Source organism: Muscardinus avellanarius, assembly GCF_963383645.1.
Source record: "Muscardinus avellanarius genome assembly, chromosome: 11".
NCBI lineage: Eukaryota > Metazoa > Chordata > Mammalia > Rodentia > Gliridae > Muscardinus > Muscardinus avellanarius.
The window spans coordinates 94019272-94042539 of NC_137797.1; the positions used below are offsets into that span (position 1 = coordinate 94019272).

Here is a 23268-nt window from a genome sequence, read left to right on the forward strand (position 1 = left end):
TCAGCAAACTAATGAGACCCTGTTTCAAACCAAAAAATGAAAAAGGGCTGAGGGGTGTACCTGAGTTCAATCCTCAATACTGAAAAAAAGAGTAGGTAGAGATGTTGGAATGAATAAAGTACATATTTATTTAATTGCCATCCTGCCATTTTTTTTTTTTTTTGGTGGTACTAGGAATGGAACTCAGGGCTATACTCCTAGACCTCTTTTATATTGTTATTTAGAAACAGGGTGTCTTAAGCCAGAGAGGCTGGCTTTGAACCTGTGCGATCCTCCTATCTCTGCCTCCCAAGCTCGGGGATTATAAGCATGCGCCACTATGACCGGCTAGTGGAAATGTTTGAAGTTAAAGTGCTAATATTCAGCTGTGCCTGGTGGTGCACACTTGTAATCCCAGCATCTGGGAGGCTGAGACAGGAGGATTGCGGTTTGCAGCCAGCCTCAGTACTTAGTGAGTACTTAGGCCCTTTGCACTCATTGAGACCCTGCTTCAAAATAAAGAATAAAAAAATAGGTCTGGGTGTGTAGTTCGGAGGTAGAATGCTCTGGTGTTCCATCCCCCGTATAACAAAAAAAGTGCTAATATTTGAATAGGTTCTAGGCTAACAGGACTCTTAACTAGCACACCTGAGGGATGCCTGTCATTATTGTTGGCTGTGAGAAGGTATAAGCAGAGGGGATTGGGGAAATAAAAGAGAGACATATAGAGAAATGAAACATATGAACTAGATAAGAAATAGAAGGAATTAGAAAAGAAAAGGGATTGCTGGGCATGGTCATGCATGCTTTAATCCCAGTACTCGGGAGACTGAGATGGGAGGATCACAGGTTTGAGGACAGCCTCAGTAAGTAGTGAGACTCTCATCAACCTAGTGAGACCCTTTTTCAAAATCCAAATTAAAAAATAGGGCTGGGGATATAGCTCAGAGTTAGAATTCTCTTGGGTTTAATCCCCAGTGACTAATACACACACACCCCTAAGTTAGTTTGATTTTTGGTAGTGATTTTGGAGAATGAGAACAGTAGAATATCGAATTTGTTCAGGCTGCTCCCCTTCTCCTTTTATGTGTGCCTCCTTTATTCCTTGCCCCCTCTTTTTAATTTTTGTAAGAAAATATGTTTTCTCAGCATAATGCAGTTATGAGAGATGGTAAAAGTTTAAAGAACAAGCTGTTTATCAGTGGCTAAGTGAAGATACTGAAAAAGTGGTGAGGATTTTTTCCATTTATCAATCCTCTGTGATGTGAGTTCAGTAAGCCCAGAATTTGTGTGGAGGATTGAACCTGTGAAAGGACTTCAAAAACTTTTGGAGCTTCTAACCTTGATCCAAGGGTGCTGATGGCTAAAATCTAAAACTTGAAGGAATTTCATAACTGTGTCTTTCTCTGGAGTGTGTAAATAAAAATTGGAAAAACATAAAACTTACTAAAGAAAAGGAGAAACTTGAAATTTTGTTCCTTTTTTTGTGGTACTATGGATTGAACCCAGGGGCATAATACCTCAGAGCTATACCCCCAGACCCTTTTTATTTTATTGTTTTGTGTTACTGGGGATTGAACCCAGGGACGTTTTACTTCGAGATACACCCCAGCCTTATTTTATATTTATTTTTATTTTTTTGTGGTAGTGGGGATTGAACCCAGGGGCTTTTACCACCAAGCTACATCCGTAGACCCACCCTTCCTTCCTTCCTTCCTTCCTTCCTTCCTTCCTTCCTTCCTTCCTGATCTGGAGATGGAATCTAGGGGCATTCTACCTCTGAGGTGCATCCCCTGCCCTATTTTTTATTTTGAAACAGGGTCTCACTAAGTTGCAGAGGGCCTCACTAAGTAGCTAAGGCTTTCCGCGAACCATGATTCTTCAGTCTCAGCCTCCATTATGCTGGGATTACAAGCGTGTGCCACTAAGTTCGGCTTTATTCTTTATTTTGAAACAGGGTCTCACTAAGTTGCAGAGGGCCTCACTAAGTAGCTGAGGCTGGCCTTGAACCTATGGTCTTCCTATATCAGTCTTCCAAGTATTGGTATTACGCCACTACACCTGGTTATTTTTATTTTGAAATAGCCACTTAATAAGCTGATGAGAGTCTCACTACTTGCTGAGGCTGTCCTTGTACCTGCAGTCCTTCTGTCTTAGCCTCCGAAGTATAGGGATTGATAACACGCGTTGCACCATCATGCTCGGCTGACCTGTTTTATTTTTTATTTTGAAACAGGGTCTTACTAAGTTACTGAGAATGGCCTCCAACTTGTGGTCCTCCTGCCTTAGACGCTCAAGTATTGGATTATAGGCATGTGCTACCGTGCCCTATTTACTTTCTAACTCTAGATTATTCATTATTCTTTAGTAAATAATGAAAGAAAATGAATACTTTTTAGAATTGTTTATCACAGTTGACAGTATGACACGTTCCAGATAATTCTACCCCTACTTTAATTTTTTTTTTTTTTTTTTGTGGTACTGGGGATGGAACCCAGGGGCCTTCTACCTCTGGGCTATAGCCCCAGCCTATTTTATATTTTATTTGGAAACAGGGTCTCACTAAGTTACTGAGAACCTCACTAAGTGACTGAGGCTGGCTTTGAACCTGTGGGATCCTTCTGTTTCAGCCTCCCAAGTACCAGGATTACAAGTGTGCGCCACCACGCCCGGCTCCTACTTTAATTTTTTTAATGAAAAATTTCAGGCAAAAGGAGCAAAGTAAAATGAGCAAATAGTATTGTGTGTGTGTGTGTGTGTGTGTGTGTGTGTGTGTTACTGGGGATGGAACCCAGGGGCATTCTACCTGTGACCTACACCCCACCTCTATTTTAATTTTTATTTAAAACAAGGTCTCGGTTGGGCGTGGTGGCACACACTTGTAATCTCAGCATTCGGGAGGCTGAGACCGGAGGATCACGGTTTGCACACAGCCACTTAGTGAGGTCCCTTGCAACTCAATGAGACCCGGTTTCAAAATAAAGAATAGAAAATAGGGCTGGGGTGTAGCTCAGGTAGAATGTCCCTGGGTTCCATCCCCAGTACCGCAAAACAAAACAAAGCAAAACAAACAAAAAACAAAAAAGCCAAGTTGTGGAGGGCCTTAAGTTGATGAGACTGGCCGCAAACCTGGCAATCTTCCTCTCTCAGCCTCACAAGGACTGGGAAGATTATAGACTTGTGCCAACCATGCCAGCCAGTGTATTCTTACACTTGTTTGAATAGTACATTCACTTTTATTTCCAGTCTCTTCTTGTTACTAATAGTGCATGAGTCAGAGGCTTGATTTGTAGAGGGAGAAAGGGGGTTTATGAGCTCACTGACTGCAAGAGTTGTTCATAATGAATTCTAATGGGCAGGCCTCTGAATGGAAATTTGTTGTTAGTGATAGGTTTTCACATGTCTCAATAGTAAGAGCTTTATGCCTCTGGATGGTTTAAAATGCATTCAAGTTCCTTATGTACAGATAAGGTCAGTCTTTTGGTGGTACTGGGGGTGGAACCCAGAGGCTTTCTACCTCCGGGCTATACTCCCAGACCTTTTTTTTTTTTTTTAATTTGGAAACAGGGTCTCACTAAGTTGCTGAGAGCCTCACTAAGTAGCTGAGGCTGGCTTTGAACCTGTGCGATCCTCCTGTCTCAGCCTCCCAAGCGCGGGGATTACAAGTGTGCGCCATGATGCCCGGCTTCAGTCTTTCTTTAAAAATAAAAAATATTCTGCTTATGTGATTGCTTGGGTTTCAAAATGAGTTTAAAATAGTTTCACCTCAAAGTGGAACATTTCGAAATTGCCTGTTTGGAATTAGGTAATGGAGAAGAGCCAGTCAGATAAAATAAGTTGAAAATTTGAGTCGCGAAGTATTTCAAAGAAATGCAGTTTTAATATGTTTAAGTACAAGCCAGGCATCGTAATAAATCCATGCACGTAATCCCTGTGCTTGGGAGGCTGAGCCAGGAGGATTGCAGGTTCAAAGACAGCCTCAGAAACTTAAGTGAGTCTCTAAAGCAACCTAATGAGACCCTGTTTCAAGACAGAAAAGAGGGGTTTTTCTGAGTGTGTAGCTCAGAGGTAAAATGCCCCTGGGTTCAATCCCTATTACCACAAAAATGAAGTTTGTTTTTTTTTCAAGTATATACTGAAGTAACCAAGCAAGAAATTTTATCAAGTGTCACTCATAAGTTGGTATGTTGGCACACCCCTGTAATCCCAGTACTTGGGAGACTGAGACAAGAGAATCTTAGTTTGGAGAAGAGCTTTAGCAGGTACTAAGAATCTCTTCAACCTAGTAAGACCCTGTTTCGAAATGAAAGTAAAATAGGGCTGGGGATGTAGTTGGAGGTAGAATACCCTGAGTTCAGTCCCCAGAACCACATAACTGTGTACCTAGTTGATCACCTTGTTTACAGTGTGGAGAATAGATTCAGTGTGGACAAACTGGAGGCTAGTGAATTTTTTTTTTTTTTTTTTTGGTGGTACTGGGGATGGAACCCTTCTGCCTCCAGGCTATACTCCCAGACCTATTTTATATTTTTATTTGGAAACAGGGTCTCTTAAGCCAGCGTGGCTGGCTTCAAACCTGCACGATCCTCCTGTCTCCACCTCCCAAGCACGGGGATTACAAGTGTGCGCCGCCACGCCCAGCGAATTGGTTCATTTTAATGCAGGTGAGAATTTACTATGGCTTGAACTGATATTTTAGCTGTTGGGATGGATGAAAATAGATGAATTCAAGCCAGGCGTGGTGACATATGCTTGTAATCCTAGTACTTGGTTAGCTGAGATAGGATTGCAGAAGTAAGTAAGTAGAGACTCTTATCAACCTAACGAGATCCTATTTTAAAATAAAAAGGAAAATATAAGGCTAGGGTGTAGCTCTGATGTAGAATGCCCCTGGGTTCAGTCCTCAGTAGCACGCCTGTATGCGCGCGCGCGCGCGCACGCGCGCACACACACACACACACACACACACACAAATAGATGAATTTAAGAGATTTTAAAAACTTTAAAAATATAGAATAGATATGGTAAATGTTTAAAACAGATTTTTAGCTTAATAAATCATAAAGTGTGCCAGGCATGGTGGCACACATCTGTAATCCCATTATTTGGGAGGTTGAGACAGAAGAATTGCTGGTGTGAGACCAGCCTCAGATAAATATATGATTCAGTGATAAATATATGATTCAGAATAAATCATATAAAGGGATGGGGATATAGCTCAAAGGTAGAATGCCCCTGGATTCAATTCCCCAGATGAAAGAAAGAAAAGACAAGAAAAGGAGGGGGAGAAGAGGAAGGAAAGGAGGGGAAAAAAGAGAGGAAGAGAAAGAGACAAAGAAAGGAGAGAGACTTAGAGAGAGAAGTAAGTAAATAAAGTAAACAAGTTAGCACCCTTGTAATCACTACGTAGGCATACAAAGAGAACTTGCAGCTGTCTGAAAGCTGTCCAGGTGCACCAGCCCATGTCATTTGAACTTCTATCCTTATTCTTACATGATAAACGTGGATTCTTTTGTTTTTCAGCTGAGCTTGTGGTCCTCCTGTCTCAGCCTCCCGAGTCCTGGGATTACAGGCACGGGCCGCCACGCCTATTTTTTGTTTTGAAGCAGATCTCACTAGGTTGCTGAGAGTCTTGCTAAGTTGCTGAGGTTGATCTTGAACCTACGATTCTCTTGTCTGGGTCTCCCAGTACTGGAATTACAGGGGTGTGTGCCACCACGCCTGGTTTCCTAGTTCTTTGTGTGGCTTTGTGGGGTCTTGCCCTGTGCACGTAGAGCTTAATATTTAGCCAAAGACTCAAGGGAACCCTCTGTCAAGTTAGATACGGGTGCATTTCTGGTGAGCTTTCTTCTAGGTGTTATTTTGCTCTGCAAATGTTCATGGCCTTTGAAGTCTTGTCCATTGATCTGTCTTCTGTACTCTGCAAGGCTGATGTTTTCTGTTTAAGCCTTTTCTATCCCTGTATAACACACTGGATAGCAAATCTGGGCCATTACCTTGTTTATTTTATTAAAAAAAGGTTTTTTTGGTGGTAATGAGGTTTGAACCCAGGGGCATTCTACCTCCAAGCTACACCCCCAGCTATTTTTTTTTTATTCTTTATTTTGAAACAGAGCCTAAGTAGCTGAGGCTGGCTGCGTACTCACGGCCCCCCTGTCTCAGCCTCCCAAATACTGGGCTTACAAATACTGCTTACCTTGTTTCTTTTCTCAAGGATTATAGTCTCATTCTGCTTCTTGTCAGGTGTCTGAAAACATGCATCTAGTGTAGTTTTTGAGGGCCAGTGTTGAATGTGTTACCTCTGTGGTAGTCAGGTTGTGCTGATCTTGAGAATAAGAAGTAAATGCAAAGGTCGTTGAAGGATTTAAGGCAGGTTAGTGCCAATTTTTTTGGTTTGTTTTTCCAAGATCGCCTCAGTGCTCTTTTGAGAGTGGACAAAGGCAATGAGAGTAAACTTAGAGTCTGTTGCAGTAATCTAGGTTTAAACAGAATAGAAATGGAGTGACATGGGTAGATGCAAGGAATATTTTGGAGATTAGAACAAACAGAGCCTGGTGCTGAATTAGTTGTGGGAAATGAAAATTGGGAGGAATGAAAGGGAGATGCTCTGGTGTTTTGCTTGAGGTGGGGCAAATACATTTCTCTTTCTCCCTCTCCCTCTCTTTCTTTCTCCCTCCCTCCCTCTCTCCCCCTTCCTCCTTTCTCTTTCTTTCTCTCTCTCTCTCTCTTTCTTCCCTTCACCCACCAAGGATTGAACGCATGGTCATTCTACCTCTTAGCTACACCCCAACCCTTTAAAAAATCTTTTTATTTGGAAACAGGTTGTTTCAAAGGCTTGTTGCCTTGGAATTCGCCAAGGCTTGGCTAAGTTGCCAAGGCTTGCTTGGAACCTGCGTTCCTTCCTCTCTCAGCCTTGCAACTACTCAGATTACAGGCATGCACCACTATGCCTGGCTCCACATTTTTTTTTCTTCTTCTTCTTTTTTTTGCGGTACTAGAGATGGAATCCAGGGGGATTTTACCTCCTAGCTACACCCTCAGCCCTAATTTTTAGTCTCTTTTTTGAAACAGGGTCTTTTTTGAAACTGAGTTGCAAAGGGCCTCACTAAGTTTAGCTGTGGCTGTTCGTGAACCGCGATCATCCGGGCTCCACCTTCCGAATGCTGGGATTACAAGTGTGTGCCACCGCGCCTGGCCTACCTGTTTTACTTTGAAATGGGGCCTTGTTGGGTTGCTGAGTGTCTTGGTAAACTGCTGAGGCTCCTCGAACCGCACTCCTCCCGTCTCAGCCGCTCAAGTACTTGGATTATGGGCATGTGCCACCATGCGCAGCAAAATACATTTCTTACCTGACTTTTTTTTTTAATAAACCAAGTTTGAGTTACCTATTAGATATCTAAATAGAGATGTCAATTGGGCATCAAAATTATAAATTTTAAAATTATAGCAGAGAGCAGGCCTAGATCAACATCTTTACTGGGGTGTGTGTGTGTGTGTGTGTGTGTGTGTGTGTGTGTGTGTAGAAATGTGTTACTGGGGATTAAACCTAAACCCAGAGGCATTCTACCTTTAAGATACATCTTTAGTCCTGCCATATTGTTTATTTTGAAACAGGGTCTTCCTAAGTTGCTGAGGGCCTTGCTAAATTGCTGAGACTGGCCTGGACTCTGCAAACCTCCTCTTTGAGCCTCCCAAGTACTGGGATGACAGATGTGTGCCGCCATGCCTGGCTAATTTTAAACTAGATAGTAGATGAGAGAGTTTGCATGAAAAGGAGTAAAGGGTTAGGACTGCTCTGGCATTTGAAGATATAATTAGTTTTTTTGTTTTGAGCTTTGATCTTGCCGTATGCTCTGCCTGGCTAGTCTTGGAATCCTGCGTTTCAGTGATCCTCCTGCCTGCTTCAGCCTCCTGAGTGGCTGGACTTGGAAGGATAATTTAGAAGGAAGAACCTGCAAAGCAAACAGAAAAGGGAAGCTGGAAAGAGACAGAGATAGAAAACCAGGAGAAGGTGGTGTTCTTAGTAAGTATGTAGGAGGGCGTGGGCTGTGGCTTTGTATGCCTCAGAGAGTTCTAGGAAGGTGAGGACAGAAATGTGTCCAGTAGATCTGGCAATCTGGATTTCATTTGTGATGTTGAGTCACTTCACTGGAGGGACAGAGAAAGAACCATTTCAGGCTGTTCATATGATTAACAAAGGGCTTATGTGTGAATGAAATACTATACAGTTAGTTGAAACAGAGTGAATGGGAGAGGAGGAACGATTGATGGTTGGTGTAGACAAGCCAACTTCAGGCTGGGGATTTGTGTACATGTGAGCAGCATATATGGCAATTTCAGCTTCCAATTTCCACTTCTTATTTCCTGCATTTTAGTTAGCCAAGGTTATATTTATGATTCTTCTTTTTCTTCTTTTTTTACATTTGTGGGTCACTTGCTCTAATTGCATTCATAGTGTGTGTGTGTGTGTGTGTGTGTGTGTGTGTGTGTGTGTTGGGAGGGAACCCAGGGGTATTCTACCTCTGAGATACATCCTCAACCCTATATTTTAAATTCTTTATTTTGAAACAGGGCTTCACTAAGTAGCTGAGGCTGGCCATGAACCTGCAAACCTTCTCTCTCAGTACTAGGATTACAAGCACGTGCCACCATGCCAGGCTAATTGAACCCATTCTTCAGCTTTTAAATATTCCTGAGGAAACCTTACAAGATCTCTAGACTAGGTCAGGATCCCCATGATTATTTTCTTTTAGTACTATGGATGTTTTCTTCATAACAATTTTCACATATGAATTGTATGATAGTTTTAAAAATAATTATGTTCTTTATTGATTTGGCAAATGTTTGAGTCTTTTCATTGTGCTACATACTGATCTGGGTGCTTGGAATACATTAGGAAACAAAAATATCCATAGGATAGGAGAAACAAATAGTAAACATAAGTAAGTAATAAGCTATTAAAAAGTGGTAAATGGAGCCGGGCATGATGGCACAGTGCTTGTAATCCAAGAACTTGGGAGGCCAAGACAGGAGGGTCAGAGTTTTCGAATAGCCTCAGCTACTTAGTGAGGCCCTCCACAACTTAGTGAGAACCTGTTTCAAAATAAAGAGTACAAAATTGGGTTGGGGGTGTAGGTCAGAGGTAGAATGCCTGGGTTCAATACCCAGCAACACACACACACACACACACACACACACATAAATTAGCTGGGCACAGTGTTTTACAGCTATAATCCCAGTACTTGGGAGGCTGAGATAGGAGGATTACAGGCTTAAAGACAGCCTCAGTAATGAAGTGAAATTCTCAGCAACCTAGTGAGACCATCTCAAAATAAAAAGTCAAAAGGGCTGGGTGTGTAGTTCGGAGATAGAATGCTGCTGTGTTCAGTCTCCAGTAAAACGCGCACACACACACACACACACACACACACACACACACACACACGTGATAAATGTTAAGGAAAAAAATAGAAGTTATCTAGGGAGTTTGGAAGTGTTAGAAGCAAATTGCAATTTTTAAATTTTTTATATTTTCTGTAGCATGAGCGATTGAATCTAGAGCTTCACGCCTGCTATGCAAGTGCTCTACTGCTGAGCCACACCCTCAGCCTGCAATTTTGAATAGAATAATAAGGATGGCCTCTTTAAGTCTTTGACTTTTGAACAGACCTCAGTAGTTAATAAGGGAAGAAGGAGAGTCAGGTAGGGGGAACACTGAGCGCCAAGGCTTTGGTCGGAAGCATGACTGATGTCACTAGTCTGGCTGGAGCACACTGAGCAAGGGAGAGGATTAGATCTGAGCCCAGGGGGACCATCTAGACCAGCATGAATACTGTGGCTTTTATTGCTGATGGTATGAGAAGCCCTTGAGGATTGTGAACATGTTCTGACTTCTCATTCATAAAGATTATGAATAGGGAGATTAGCTTTGTGAGACTATTGTAATCTAGGCAAGAAGAAATGGGCACAGACAGTCCAGAGCCTCAGGGCCTCAAGCCAGCCACGCTCCGAATTGGTTTGGGGAAGATAGGGTCGCTGCCGCCACCTCTGCCTCGATGGCCAGAACTGTCTCTTAAGTGGCCTTGCTTCTCCATGTCACAAGATTCTCTTTCAGAGAGTGATTGAAGTGATTAGGTCACTTTCCTAGACTTTAAGAAAGGTTGGAAAAACAAGTGGTAGTTTTTGTTTCTGTTATGGGAGGTAGATTCTACTGCAAAAGGTGAGGTTCCCACACTTAGAAAGGATGTCAAACATTACATGGCAAGAAAGAGAGAGATATCCTCTATAGGGCTAGAGAAGTGGATTTTGTAGTTTTCATACTGAAAGATAATAGTTGACACTATGGGACTGGGAAGGGCTTCTTTTGAAGGTGTGTGCACAGCTTCCTTCTAATGGAGTAGTGAGGCCTAAAATCCAGCTCATGCTTTATGGTGAGGCCACATCTACTGTAGAGGGGTTGCTTTTTTCTAATTCACACAAAATTACCTTGTGTGTTAGTAAAGGCCTTGGATTGGGGCTATACAGTTGAGCTTTTTTTTTTTTTTTTTTTTTTTTTTTGGTGGAACTGGAGATTGAACTCAGGGGCATTCTACCTCTGAACTACATCCTCAGCCCTATTTTTTATTCTTTATTTTGAAACAGAGTCTCACTAAGTTGTGGAGGGCCTCACTAAGTTGCTGAGACTGGCTGTGAACCTGTGATCCTCCTCTCCTTTCTCAGCCTCCTAAGTACAAGAATGATAAGTATGTGCTACCACACCCAGCTCCAAGACTAGTCTTTTAAGAAAAGGTAACTCAATGAAGTTTCAGTTGTATTTTGTTTTTCTCAGTCTATTTTTCCTGTTCAGTCAAGATTGAATGTTAGGTGAAAGATATAATTAAAGCATCATATTATCTGTCCTTTTTGTTATGCTTAAGCATTGTTCAGATGGAGTATTCATCTTTTTATTTCCTGGGGTCACTAGAGGTTGTTCCAGAGTTCTACTTTGAAAGTACTGATCGATTAATTTAGAGACATTCACAGAGTCTGACAAGAGAATTGCCTTAGGTGCTCTGATGACTTGATAGATCCTAACATCCTTCCTTCCTAGGCTGAACTCATTCAAACTTGGGGTAGCTGGGCATAGTGAGACATGCAATTTCAGTACTTGGGAGGCTGAGACAGGAAGCTCACACTGCATGGCCAGCTTCAGCTACTTCAAAATAAAGAATAAAAAATAGGACTGGGGGTGTAGCTCAGAGGTTGAATGGCCCTGGGTTCAATCCCAGTACCCCCCAAAAAATCAAGGTAAATGGTTTTCCGGCCCCCCCTTTTGTGGTGATGGGGATTGAACCCATTGGCATTCTACCTCCAAGCTACACCCTAAACCCTATGTTTATTTGTTTGTTTGTTTCTTTTTTCTTTTTCTTTATTTTCTTTCTTTTTTGCGGGTCTTGGGATGGAACCCAGGGGCATTCGACCTCTGAGCTATACCCCCTGCCTATTTTTTTATTCTTTATTTTGAAACAGGGTCTCACTAAGTAGCTGAGGCTGTCCATGAACTGGGATCCTCCTGTTTCAGCCTCCCAAGTACTGGGATTTCAAGCATGCACCACCACTTCTGACATGTTTTGAACCTGAACTACTTGGGAAATTTTTTCAACATCTCATTGTTTTCTTTCTATCTGTAGTCCTACTAAAGAGGTTTTTCCCCCATAGGTAACCAAGTGGTTGTTACTTTGGGTATGGACACTGGGAATGGCTTATCACATGGATGCTTTCAGTAGCTTTGTGCAGTGTAGACAGGTTGTGATAGTTTTTATTTCTCCTGTTACAAAGGGTACTTTTCTACTTCTCTTTATGGATCATTTGAAATTCTGATTGTGGGTCTTAAAGCCTGTGAAAGATTGACATATCTGCCTTGGAAAGTGTTGTAGTCTCAGTTATTGGAGGAGCTGGTATTTGATGTGACTTATTTTATTTATTATTAAATTTTTTAAAGCCAGGCGTGGTGGCGCACGCTTGTAATCCCAGCATTCGGGAGGCTGAGACCAGAGGATTGCGGTTCGCGGACAGCCTCAACTACTTAGGCCCTCTGCAACTCAGTGAGACCCGGTTTCACAATAAAGAATAAAAAATAAGGCAGGGGCTGTAGCTCGGAGGTCGAATGCCCCTGGGTTCCATCCCCAGACCCGCCCCCCCAAAAAATTATTGGTGCATTGTAGTCATACATCTTAACGGAGTACAAGATGGTAGAGGCATACATGCACACACCATTCATTTAGCCCTTTCCTACTTCCAACCCCATTCTCTTCCCTCCCTCCTTTTCATGTTTGTCTTAGTGATTGACTTTGATATGTTTGTGAATGTACATCATAAACATTAGGGAATTTCCTTCTTCTCCCCTCCCATCACCCTCATGGTGTGACTAGGTGTTCAAAGTCAGGGCCTCCTATGCCTGCATGATTGAATTAGCCTGAATGCAGTCTGAATTCCCTAATTCACAGAGAATGTTGGTCACAAAGAAAGGGTCAGGTGTTCATAAGGTACAACTCCCATCCCCCTTAACAAATGACAGTAAGGAGGGCACTGATTCTTTTTTGCTTCTCTTATTTAGGAGATGCACCGAAGGTTTGAGAATGCCCCTGATTCTGCCAAAACAAAGGCACTGCAAACTGTTATTGAAATGAAGGTAAGTAGGCATCCGATATATCTATTAAGGAATCTTACAAGTTACACTTTCAATTGAGTTTTATAAAATGTTAGTATTTCATTCATTTGGAAGATTGATAAGAAATCATAAGACTTAATGGAAATGAGATCTTAAAAGAATTCCAAAGCTGGGCTTGGTGGCACACACTTGCAATCCCAATATTTGGGAGGCTGAGACAGGAGGATCCCAAGTTGCAGCCAGCCATAGCTACTCAGTGAGACCCTGTTTCTGTTTCAAATGCCCTGGGTTCAATCACTAGTAACACACACACACACACACACACACACACACACACACACACACACACACTCTCTCTCTCTCTCTCTCTCTCTCTCTCTCTCTCACTCTCTCTCTCTCACTCTCTCTTTCCCTTTCTCTCCCTCTCTCTATCTCTCTCCCTCTCCCTCTCCCTTTCCCCCTCCATCTCTCCCTCCCACTTTCTTTTCCTTTTAGTTGTAGGCTATAATTTAGATCAGACCAGAAAGAACTGTTTAGAGTTTCTTCATATCAGCTATTCTCACACTTCTTGATCTCAGGACTCCATACTATCCTTAAAGTGATAGCTTCACGCATTCATTTAAAAAAAAAAAAATGTTTTCCAGGTAACAAATCTCAGTAACCATACTATGCCATTTTCTTTTCTTTTTTTTTTTTTTGTGGGTCTGGGGATGGAACCCAGAGGCATTTGACCTCTGAGCTACACCCCCTGCCCAATTTTTTATTCTTTATTTTGAAACAGGGTCTCACTGAGTTGCGAAGGGCCTCACTAAATAGCTGAGGCTGTTCGCGAACTGTGATCCTCTGGTCTCAGCCTTCTAAATGCTGGGATTACAAGCGTGCACCACCACGCCTGGCTGATACTGTGCCATTTTCTTCAAGCAAAAATTGTATTCCAGCCAGGTGTGGTGGCGCACGCTTGTAATCCCAGCATTTGGGAGGCTGTGACAGGAGGATCACGGTTTGTGGACAACCTTACCTATTTAGCGAGGCCCTTTGCAACTCAGTGAGACCCTGCTTCAAAATAAAGAATAAAAAATAGGGCTGAGAGTATAGCTTGGAGGAAGAATGCCCCTGGGTTCCATCCCCAGTACTGCAGAAGAAAAAAAAAAAAGGCAAAAAATTGTGTTTCATGCCAGGTGTGGTGGCATATGCCTGTAATCTCAGTTCTTGGGAGGCGGAGACAGGAGGATTGCAGGTTGGACAGCCTTGCAAATAGTGAGACTCTTTATCAATAGTGTTTCCAAATAAAAAAGAAGCCGGGCGTGGTGGCACATGTTTGTAATCCCAGCATTTGGGAGGCTGAGACAGGAAGATTGTGGTTCATAGACAGCCTCAGGTACTTAGGCCCTTTGCAACTCAGTGAGACCCTGTTTCAAAAAAAAAAAAAACAAACCAGGTGTGGTGACGCACGCTTGTAATCCCCAGGCTTGGGAGGTGGGGACAGGAGGATTGCGCAGGTTTGAAGCCAGCCTCTCTGGCTTAAGAGACCCTGTTTCCAAATAAAAATATATTAAAAAAATAGGTCTGGGAGTGTAGCCTGGAGGTAGAAGGGTTTCCAGGAACCCCAGTACCACAAAAAAAAAAAAAAAAAAAAAAAGAATAAAAAATAGGCCTGGGGGTGTCTCTCAGAGGTAGAATTACCCTGAGTTTCATTCCTAGTACCGCAAAAATAAATAAGTAAATAAATAAAGTAAAATTAAATTAAATAGGGGCTAAGGATGTAGCTCAGAGGTAGAGTGCCCCTGGGTTCCATCCCCAGACCCGAAAAAAAAAAAAGACCCTGTTTTAATATAAAAATAAAATAGGGCTGGGGATATAGCTCAGAAGTAGAACACCCTAGAGCTCAATACCAAGTATCACAAAGACCAAAACAACAACAACAAAAAACAGAAAAAGATGTCTACTTGAGGCTTGAAATTTATTAAAAGTCAGGCCGTTTACTATTTTATCAAGGATATCCTTTTAAAAAAATTATTTCTGACACTGAAGAATATGATGACTCCTAGTGAGGTTTTGTGCCACTGCCTTGATCTATTGCTAAGACACTGTTTTGCCGACTGTTACTTTTATTCCCACTAGAACAAATGTCAGTGCAGCAGAAAATCAAATGATACCACAGTATTACTTCGAAGTTAATGTCAACCCTGCAGATTTTAAGAAAGTGTCTAGAGTACCCTCAAAATTCTAGAGACCTTTTTTAAAAAGCTCTGCTTTAATCCTTGGGCTTCACAGCATAGTGATTAGGAGTTTTCTTGCTGAAAACTGTGAATTAGAATCTAGGTAGACTTAGTCATTTTGTGACATGGAACAAGTTATCTAACCTCCCTATGCCTCAGTTGCTTCATAGATGAATAGTAATGAGTACAGTCCACTGGGTCTTTTGGTTTTGATATTAAAATTAGTTAAAACAGCTGGCGGCACATGCCTATAATCTCAGTGACTTGGGAGGTTGAAGCAGGAGAATACCAAATTCAAGGTCTGCCTGGGCAACTTAGAATGAAAAATTTACAAATGAAAAAAGCTGGCTCAGTGGTAGAGTACCCCAGGTTCATTCCCAGTACTGCAAGACAGCAGCAGCAGCAGCAACAACAAAAATTGCATAAACATTCGAGTTGAGGCTGCTATTCTTTTTTTTTTTTTTTTTTTTTTGTGGTACTGGGGTTCCTGGAAGCCCTTCTACCTCGGGGCTACACTCCCAGACCTATTTTTACATTTTCATTTTGGAAACAGGGTCTCCTAAACCAGCGCGCGGCTGGCTTCGAACCTGCGCGATCCTCCTGTCTCCGCCTCCCAAGCGTGGGGATTACAAGCGTGCGCCACCACGCCCGGCAAGGCTGCTATTCTTTTATTAACTATATGTTCTTTTTTAAAACAGCTTTTAAGATAGGGACCTAGCCGGGCATGGTGGCGCACACTTGTAATCCCCGCGCTTGGAAGGCGGAGACAGGAGGATCGCGCTGGTTTGGAGCCAGCCTCGCTGGCTTAAGAGACCCTGTTTCCACATAAAAAAGTTAAAAAATAGGTATGGGAGTGTAGCCCGGAGGTAGAAGGGCTTTCAGTAACCCCAGTACCACCAAAAAAAAAAAAAAAAAAAAAAAAAAAAAGATAGGAACCTATTCCCATCCCCTTTTAATTCTTCTTATCCCCTAAAAAGCTTTATACTGTTTTGCATTGTGGTCTTCTTTTTACTTTTTTTAGATACAATAAGAACACTTAATTATTGGTCTATAAATAATATTATGTAAATATATGCTTCTCAAATACAGTTATAAGTACTGTTCTCCTAATTTGTAAGATTTCCTCTTAAAACTTTATATTGTGTATATCTTTTTTTCAATGGGGAAAGAATTCACCAAACTACCTGCAAATTAGAGGGCTGTGGGTTCTTTATAGTTAATTAGGAGTCTTGAATATAATTTTGGAAGGGCCTTTCAAATGGTTTTTATCTTATTTATGTTCATCACAGGTTTATTTGTGCTTGTTATTTCTTGATCCCTGTTGTTGATCCCTAAAACATATGAAATGTATGTGTACTAACAGATGAATCTTTACTCATCTTTTGACAAATGGTGAAACATAATCACATTAAATGGCAGGAGATCTATTTGAAGTTGTTAGGTTTTGCTGAGAAATGAGATTCTGGTGGTCCAAAGGGGTCAAGCGGATGTTAAGCTGCCATCACCTGAAGCAGCTGAGTTGCTGCGACTGTGGTATGAGCTTGGGAGAACTATGAAGACCCAGAATAGTCCGGGGTAGGGGGCAGACGGGGAAAAAAAATAGAGTAAGAGCCCAGTAATTTTCAGGTGGTACAGTTTTCTTTTTTTTTTTTTTGCTTTTTTTAAATATTTTTTTTATTGGTGCACTGTATTCGTACATCATAATGGTATAAAGAAAATACTTTTGTAGAAATACATGCACACATTGCCCAGTTAGCCCCTGCCTGATCCCCACTCCGTTCCCTCCCCATCCCTCTCTCCCATGCTTGGCTTAGTGGTTGACATCTAGTTTTATAGCAATTTATCCAATATTAATGATGATAATCTCACATAACAGTTTCATTTGTCTGATACCAAGATTTTGATGACTTAAAGATAACATTTCAATATTTCTTTTTGCTTTCTTTCTTACCAGAGAATATTTTTTTTCTTTTTCTTTTTTTTTTTTTGGTGAAACTATCATACATTTATTTATTTATTTTTCAGAAAAAATCTATCCTAATATGGAATATGGACTCTAGATACCCAAAACAATCTCAAAGAAGAACAAAGCTAGAAGATGTATATTTTCTGATTTCAAACCATATAAAGCTACAATAATTGAAACAGTGTAGTACTGTTCTAAAGGCAGATATATAAACCATTGGAGTTAAATAAAAGCCTAGAGATAAATTCTTCCATATATTGTCAAGTTATTTTTGACAAGGTTTCCACAAACATTTGGTGGAGGAAATACTAATCTTTTAACTAAATATTGTTGAAAAATAATAATTACATGAAAAAGAATAAAATTGGACCCTTACCTAACACCATATACAAATATTAACTCAAAAGACCTAAATATAAATCTTAAGGCTATAAACTTTTAGAAGAAAATCTGGGTCATTAAACCTCACAACATTGAAATTGGCAGTGATTTCTTGGATATGATTTCAATGGCACAGGCAACAGAAGGGTAAACAAACTCCCCCCAAATTAAAAAAATATTGTATATCCAAAGACAATGTAAACAGAGTTAAAAGCTACTGATAGAATGGGATAGAATATTTCTAAATGCTATATCTGAAGGTATATTAATATTTCAACTAGAAATCCTAAAAATTAGCAACAATAAACGCAAACAATACCATTTAGAGATAGGTAAAAGACTAACATAAATAACGAATCTCCACAGATAACCAATCTTAGTTGTCTGTTGGATGGAAAATCTTGTTTCTCTGGTTCTGGTGTGTGTTACCTATTTCTTCTTTGAAGTTAATCTCTTTGAGTGTTTTCTCTAGCGCTGGTTTTGAAGACATAAATTCCTTCCGTTTCTGTTTGTTGTGGAAGCTTCTTATTTCCCCATCTAATTTGATAGAAAGTTTTGCTGGGTAGGAAATTTTTGGCTGGAAGTTGTTTTCTTTCAGAGTTTGGAATATGTTACTCCAAGCCCTTCTGGCTCTCTTGACTTGGTTTGGGAAGTCTGGAGTGATTCTAATTGGTTTGCCTCTGAATGTCACTTGGCCCTTTGTTTTTGTTGCCTTTAAGATTCTCTGCTTGGCTTCCACATTGGTCATTTTGACAATTATGTGGCGTGGGGATCCTCTTCTCCGATCCTGTCTAAAGGGAGTTCTATAAGTTTCCTGGACCTGTGTATCAACCTCTTGCTCTATGTTTGGAAAATTTTCTGCTATTACTTCCTTGAAGAGATTGTTGATCCCTTTGGTTTCACCTTCTTTTCTCTCCTCTATTCCAATTATTCTTAGGTTAGCTCTCTTAAAATGGGCCCATATTTCTTCAATGTCAGATTCCTGCTGTTGGGTTTCTTTTTCTAAATTAGAAACTATGCATTCATTTTTTGAATGATCATCTTCTAGGAGCGAGATTGTATTCTCCATGTGATCTAATCAGTTGTTTATACTTTGAATTGAGGCCTTTACTTCATTAATTGCATCCTTTATCTCTTTTTGGCTCTCTCTGAGATCTTTTCGAAGCACCTCTATTATTTCTACAGTTATTTTCCTGATTTGATCTTCTAGAAATCTCTGATTTTCTGTTTTATCGGGTTCTGATGTTGTGGGGTTGTGGGCATTTATTGCTCCATTTTTATTCCTCTTTCCCATGATTTCGGAAGTTTGTGCCTTCTCTGGGTTCTTCCCTTGGGTCACTACAACTTCACTTAAGGTGCTCTGGATCTCGAGTCTGTGGTATCTCAGTCCCCACTACTCCTTTACTGGTTGTATCACAGAGTCTCCGACCCAGGGAGTCAATTGAGGCTGCTTTAGACTATGGGGTGTGCCAGGTTGCACGTTCTCCTATGGTGTGATATCTCTGCCACTGCCACTCCCCCACTGGGTCAAGTCCCTGGGGTTCAGTACTGGGATTTTTCCTCTAGGGGCCACAATTTGACTCACTGTTGTTGAGTGCGCAGATGGAGCTGTAGTGGACTCAGTGAATTCACTGCTGCTGCCGCTGGTGGCAATATGGCTCCGCTGCTACGCCCTCGGCCATGAGGCTGGCGTATTTCTTCTCTGGTTTTGAGCTCCGCTCTGAGTCCCTGCAGGGTGTGCTGAGCCCAGCCCCTGGGAGCTTTAGTTGCTCCCTGCGCCGAGAAATCTGCCAAATCCCGCCGGGCTGATCCGCAGCGGCTCACCTTGGCTTGCTGTCCGCCACTCCTCTCTGGAGCCTGGTGGGCTGTTGAGTGCGTTCGTCTGGAGCCGTCCAGTGAGCTCACCACTGCCGCCGGCAGTAAGGCGCTGCTGCCTTGTCCTCAGGCATGAGGCCGGCTTATCTCTTCTCTGGTTCTGAGCTCCGTTCTTAGTTCCCCTCCTCTCTGGAGCCTGGTGCTGCAAGGGAAAATGGCGCCCGCTGCTTCGTGCCGCTGCTCCGGCTGCAGCACTGCCGTCTGTTTTTTTTCTGGTGTCTCATTTTTTCAGCCCTCTTTTACTCTGTCCCTTGTAATTACATTTGTTGTTTCTCTGCTGATGGTGTTTTCTGGCTATGAAAGGTGCTGATTTTGTGGTAATAGAGATTGGTTGTTAGCGGGGCTCGTAAGCCCCACTTTTCTCTGTCGCCATCTTCCCGGAAGTCCTCAGTTTTCTGTTTTACTATTTTCTCTCTTTTTTTCCTTATCCCTTCACCCACCACCTTCCCTCCTCTCATCCTTTCTTTCTCTGCCCCTCTTCTGTTTTTTCTCTTCCTTCTTTTTTTCTACTTTGTTTTTCTTTCTTTTCCCTTTGCATGGAAGAGCAGAGTATTGTCTTAAGTTTCAAGTTTCACGGGGTAAATATAATACGGATGCAAATGAGTTGAAAGTGATAACTGAGTAGTTGGATGACCAGTCCTGGAATATACCCTAAATGCGGAAGGAATAAAATGGATTGACAGGTTGGAAGAAAATGTAAAATTTAGGGAAGTAGGGTTCTGTGTGAGGTTCAAGATTAGAAATAATTGAGTATTGAATGGATAAAGACCCTGTGGTATGTATACATGTGGACTTTTACTCAGCCATGAAAAAGAATAAAATATCATTTGCAGGAAAATGAATGGAACCAGAGAATATTATGCTAAGTAATATTTTGAAACAGGGTCTCACTACATTGCGGAGGGCCTCACTAATAGCTGAGGCTGGCTGTGAACCTGTAATCCTCCTGTCTAAGCCTCCCAAGCTTCCCAGCGTGTACTGCAATCACAAGTGTGTGCCACCACGCCAGGCTCCTAAGGAGACTTAAAGCACAGAAGAACCTAGCAAACACTAGCCTTTCTTTCACTCTAGGGTTGTGTATTTTCTCTCATATGTGGGAGCTAGAGAGAAAATAGGAAACAAAAGGAACTTCAGACAAGTGAGGGGAAAGATCAGTAGAATAGTGGAAGGGATTGGGAGAGGAAGTCAGGGAAGGGAAAAAGAATTAATGAAGGGAGCAGTTCAAATAATTCTGTGTCTATATATGAAGGTATCACTACAACCTGACTAACACGTAGGAGGAGGTGAGGGACAGGGTGGAAAGTGGAGGGCAATGTTTAAGTGCTGAGTGCTGAGTGCCTCTATATTTGTATCACTTTGAACCTCACTCTGATGTATCATTCCAGTGCACCAGTAAAGGTATAGAAAAAAATCAAGGTGAGGTTGTGTCAGGCCTGGGAAAAGATAGGATCCAGAGTGTTGTCCTATAAACTGGATGGCTGAAATGGACTGAAGATGAGGTTACAGGAATTGAGGGTCTCAGGGAATTCTGACATTGAAATCTTAGGGGGATGCCCCTGGGCATGGTGGCACACACCTGTAATCCTAGTACTTAAGAGGCTGAGAAAGGAAAATCACAGGTTCAAGGAAAGCCTCAGCAGACTTTCACCAACCTAGCAAAACCCTGTTTCAAAAATAATAATAATAAAATGGGGCTGGGGGTGTGGCTTGGAGGTAGAATACCCTAGGACTCTATCCCCCATACACAGAAAAAAAGAAAAGGAAAAAAAAAAAAAAAGAAATCGTAGGGGGATAGCGTCAGTGGTAATTGAAGGGAAGATTGTCAACCTGTGCCAAATACTTGAAGAAGTGAGCAGTAGTGTTTGAGAAGTCTTTAGATGGCTGCAGTGAGGAAGGCAGAATAAAAAGAGACATGAGCTCTACCTAAGGGAACTTTTCTATTTTTTTGGTTGTGCTAGGGATGGAACTCAGGAGCATTCTACCTCTGAGCTATACCCTCAGCCCTATTTAATTCTTTATTTTGAAACAGGGTCTTCGCTGAGTTGCAGAGGGCCTCACAAGTTGCTGAGGCTGGCTGCAAACCTGTGATCTTCCTGTCTTAGCCTCCAAAGTACTGGGATTACAAGCAGCACCACCATTTTCTGTTTACCTAAGGAGACTTTTGTTGTTGTTGTTGTTTTGATACTGTGGATTGAACCCAATGGCATTCTACCTCCAAGCTGCATCCCTAATCCCTAGTCCTATTTTTTACTCTATTTTGAAACAGGGTCTCACTACATTGCGGAGGGCCTCACTAATAGCTGAGGCTGGCTGTGAACCTGTAATCCTCCTGTCTAAGCCTCCCAAGCTTCCCAGCGTGTACTGCAATCACAAGTGTGTGCCACCATGCCAGGCTCCTAAGGAGACTTTTAAAGCACAGAAGAACCTAGCAAACACTAGCCTTTCACCTTGCCTTGTGGTGGTGGGAAATTACTAGAGAGAGTTTGGGGGAAATTCTGTCCTATGAAAGCCAGGTTTATCTTGGCACAGGAAGATGCCCTTTGAAAGTTGAAATCTAGGGGAATTTGACAAGGAGTAGAGGATTCCATTAGGCCCAGTGGGACTGGCTGATTCATCCACAGTGGGGGAGCCAGGGCTGGGGAGAGAGAGTGGTACGGCAGAAAGGGAACATAGTTGTGTGCTATTACATATTTGAAGAGTGGGACTCCTGGTTGGAATGACTGTCCTCATAGAGCCCCAGTCTTTATACCAGTTGAATTGAGGCTTAGAACTACTTGAAAGCATCAGGCATTAATTTTGTGCCCTGATTTCAGACAGCAGTAGCCTGGTAGATCCTTTTTCTGGGCAGCCAGTGTCTGCCTTGTAGTTTTCAGAGCTACAGTTGTATTTTCTTCTTAGGGAAAAGCTTATCTAGTGCATGCTTTGTAGTAAGGGCTGATTTGGTTAAGAGCTGCCCATCTGTTCAGTGTTGGGGTAGGGAAGAAGATGGAAAGATTTCTTTTTTTTTTTTTTTTTTTGAAGGGTCTTATAGGCTCTGTACATATAGGCAGAGTCTGCCTCCTGAAGTTCAGAGCTGGAGTCTCACCAGGGAGCTGTGTTGTCTTGTGTGGAGCTCTGCTTGTGCTCTAAATGTACTTACCTTTTTAGCACTTGCCCTTTCGTGGTAAGGGGGGGCTACATTTCACTTTCTTTTAGTCACACACACATGTTTAGTGTTTTAGTCATTTGATTTTATTTATTTTCTTGCGGTACTGGGGATGGAACCCAGAGTGCATTCTACCTTCAAACTACACCCTCAGCCCTATTTTTATGTTTTTATTGAAACTGGTCTCACTAGGTTGCAAAGGGCCTCACTAAGTAGTGGAGGCTGTTCTTGAACTGCGATCCTCCGGTCTCAGCCTCCAGAATGCTGGGATTGCAAGTGTGTGCAACCACACCTGGGTTGATTTTAGTCATTTTATTGGGACTGTATCTGGATACTTGTAAAAAAAAAAAAAAGTTAAGGTAAACTTCTAAAAGTGAATTTCAGATAGTGCAATTGAAGTAGTTCTCTTATAGATTAGGAGATGGCATGGCATAAGGTTGTCTGATCAGAATCTTGGTTTATTCAGAATGTCTCCGTACTGATTCAGTGCATTTAATTTTGAAGAAAATATGTTTTATTTGAATACGTTTGTAAAATAAAAATTTGTTGTTATATATATGTATGTATGTGTGTATGTATGTATGTATGTATGTATATATGTATTTATTTATTTGGTGGTACTGGGGGTGCAACCCAGGGGCATTCTACCTCCGAGCTATACTCCCAGACCTATTTTATATTTTATTTGGAAACAGGGCTTCACTAAGTTACTGAGAGCCTCACTCAGCTGAGGCTGGCTTCGAACCTGTGCGATCCTCCTATCTCAGTTCCTAAGCGCAGGGATTACAAGTATGTGCCACCATGCCCGGCTTTGCTGCAATGTTTTTAAAGGTATTATAGTAAGGATAACAGAAGTACATTCTGCCTCTTCCAAGCACCAAACTGAAAATGGCTGGTTATAGTAGTTTCTTGACAGATCCTTAAACTGTTTTTGTGCTCTAGGAATTATGATAGCGAGGAAAGTCAACCCAGAAATCTCTGAGGTAATGTGGAAGAGGAAGCCAATCTTATGATCGCATTCCAAAGGAATATTTTCTTTAAATCTCCAAGTAAA

The 23268-nt window shown here is 41.7% G+C and overlaps 1 protein-coding gene across 3 annotated transcripts in view; it reads left to right on the forward strand.

The window, feature by feature from the left end:
* The window catches only part of ERC1 (ELKS/RAB6-interacting/CAST family member 1), a gene marked incomplete at both ends in the record, with an annotated part of 441980 nt that overhangs the window by 52743 nt on the left and 365969 nt on the right, over positions 1–23268 (forward strand). For all 3 annotated transcript variants that reach the window (XM_080705759.1, XM_080705760.1, XM_080705761.1), the window contains one exon: positions 12575–12649. In XM_080705759.1, coding sequence (XP_080561885.1) covers positions 12575–12649 — 75 coding nt within the window. The remainder of the gene's footprint in view (positions 1–12574; positions 12650–23268) is intronic.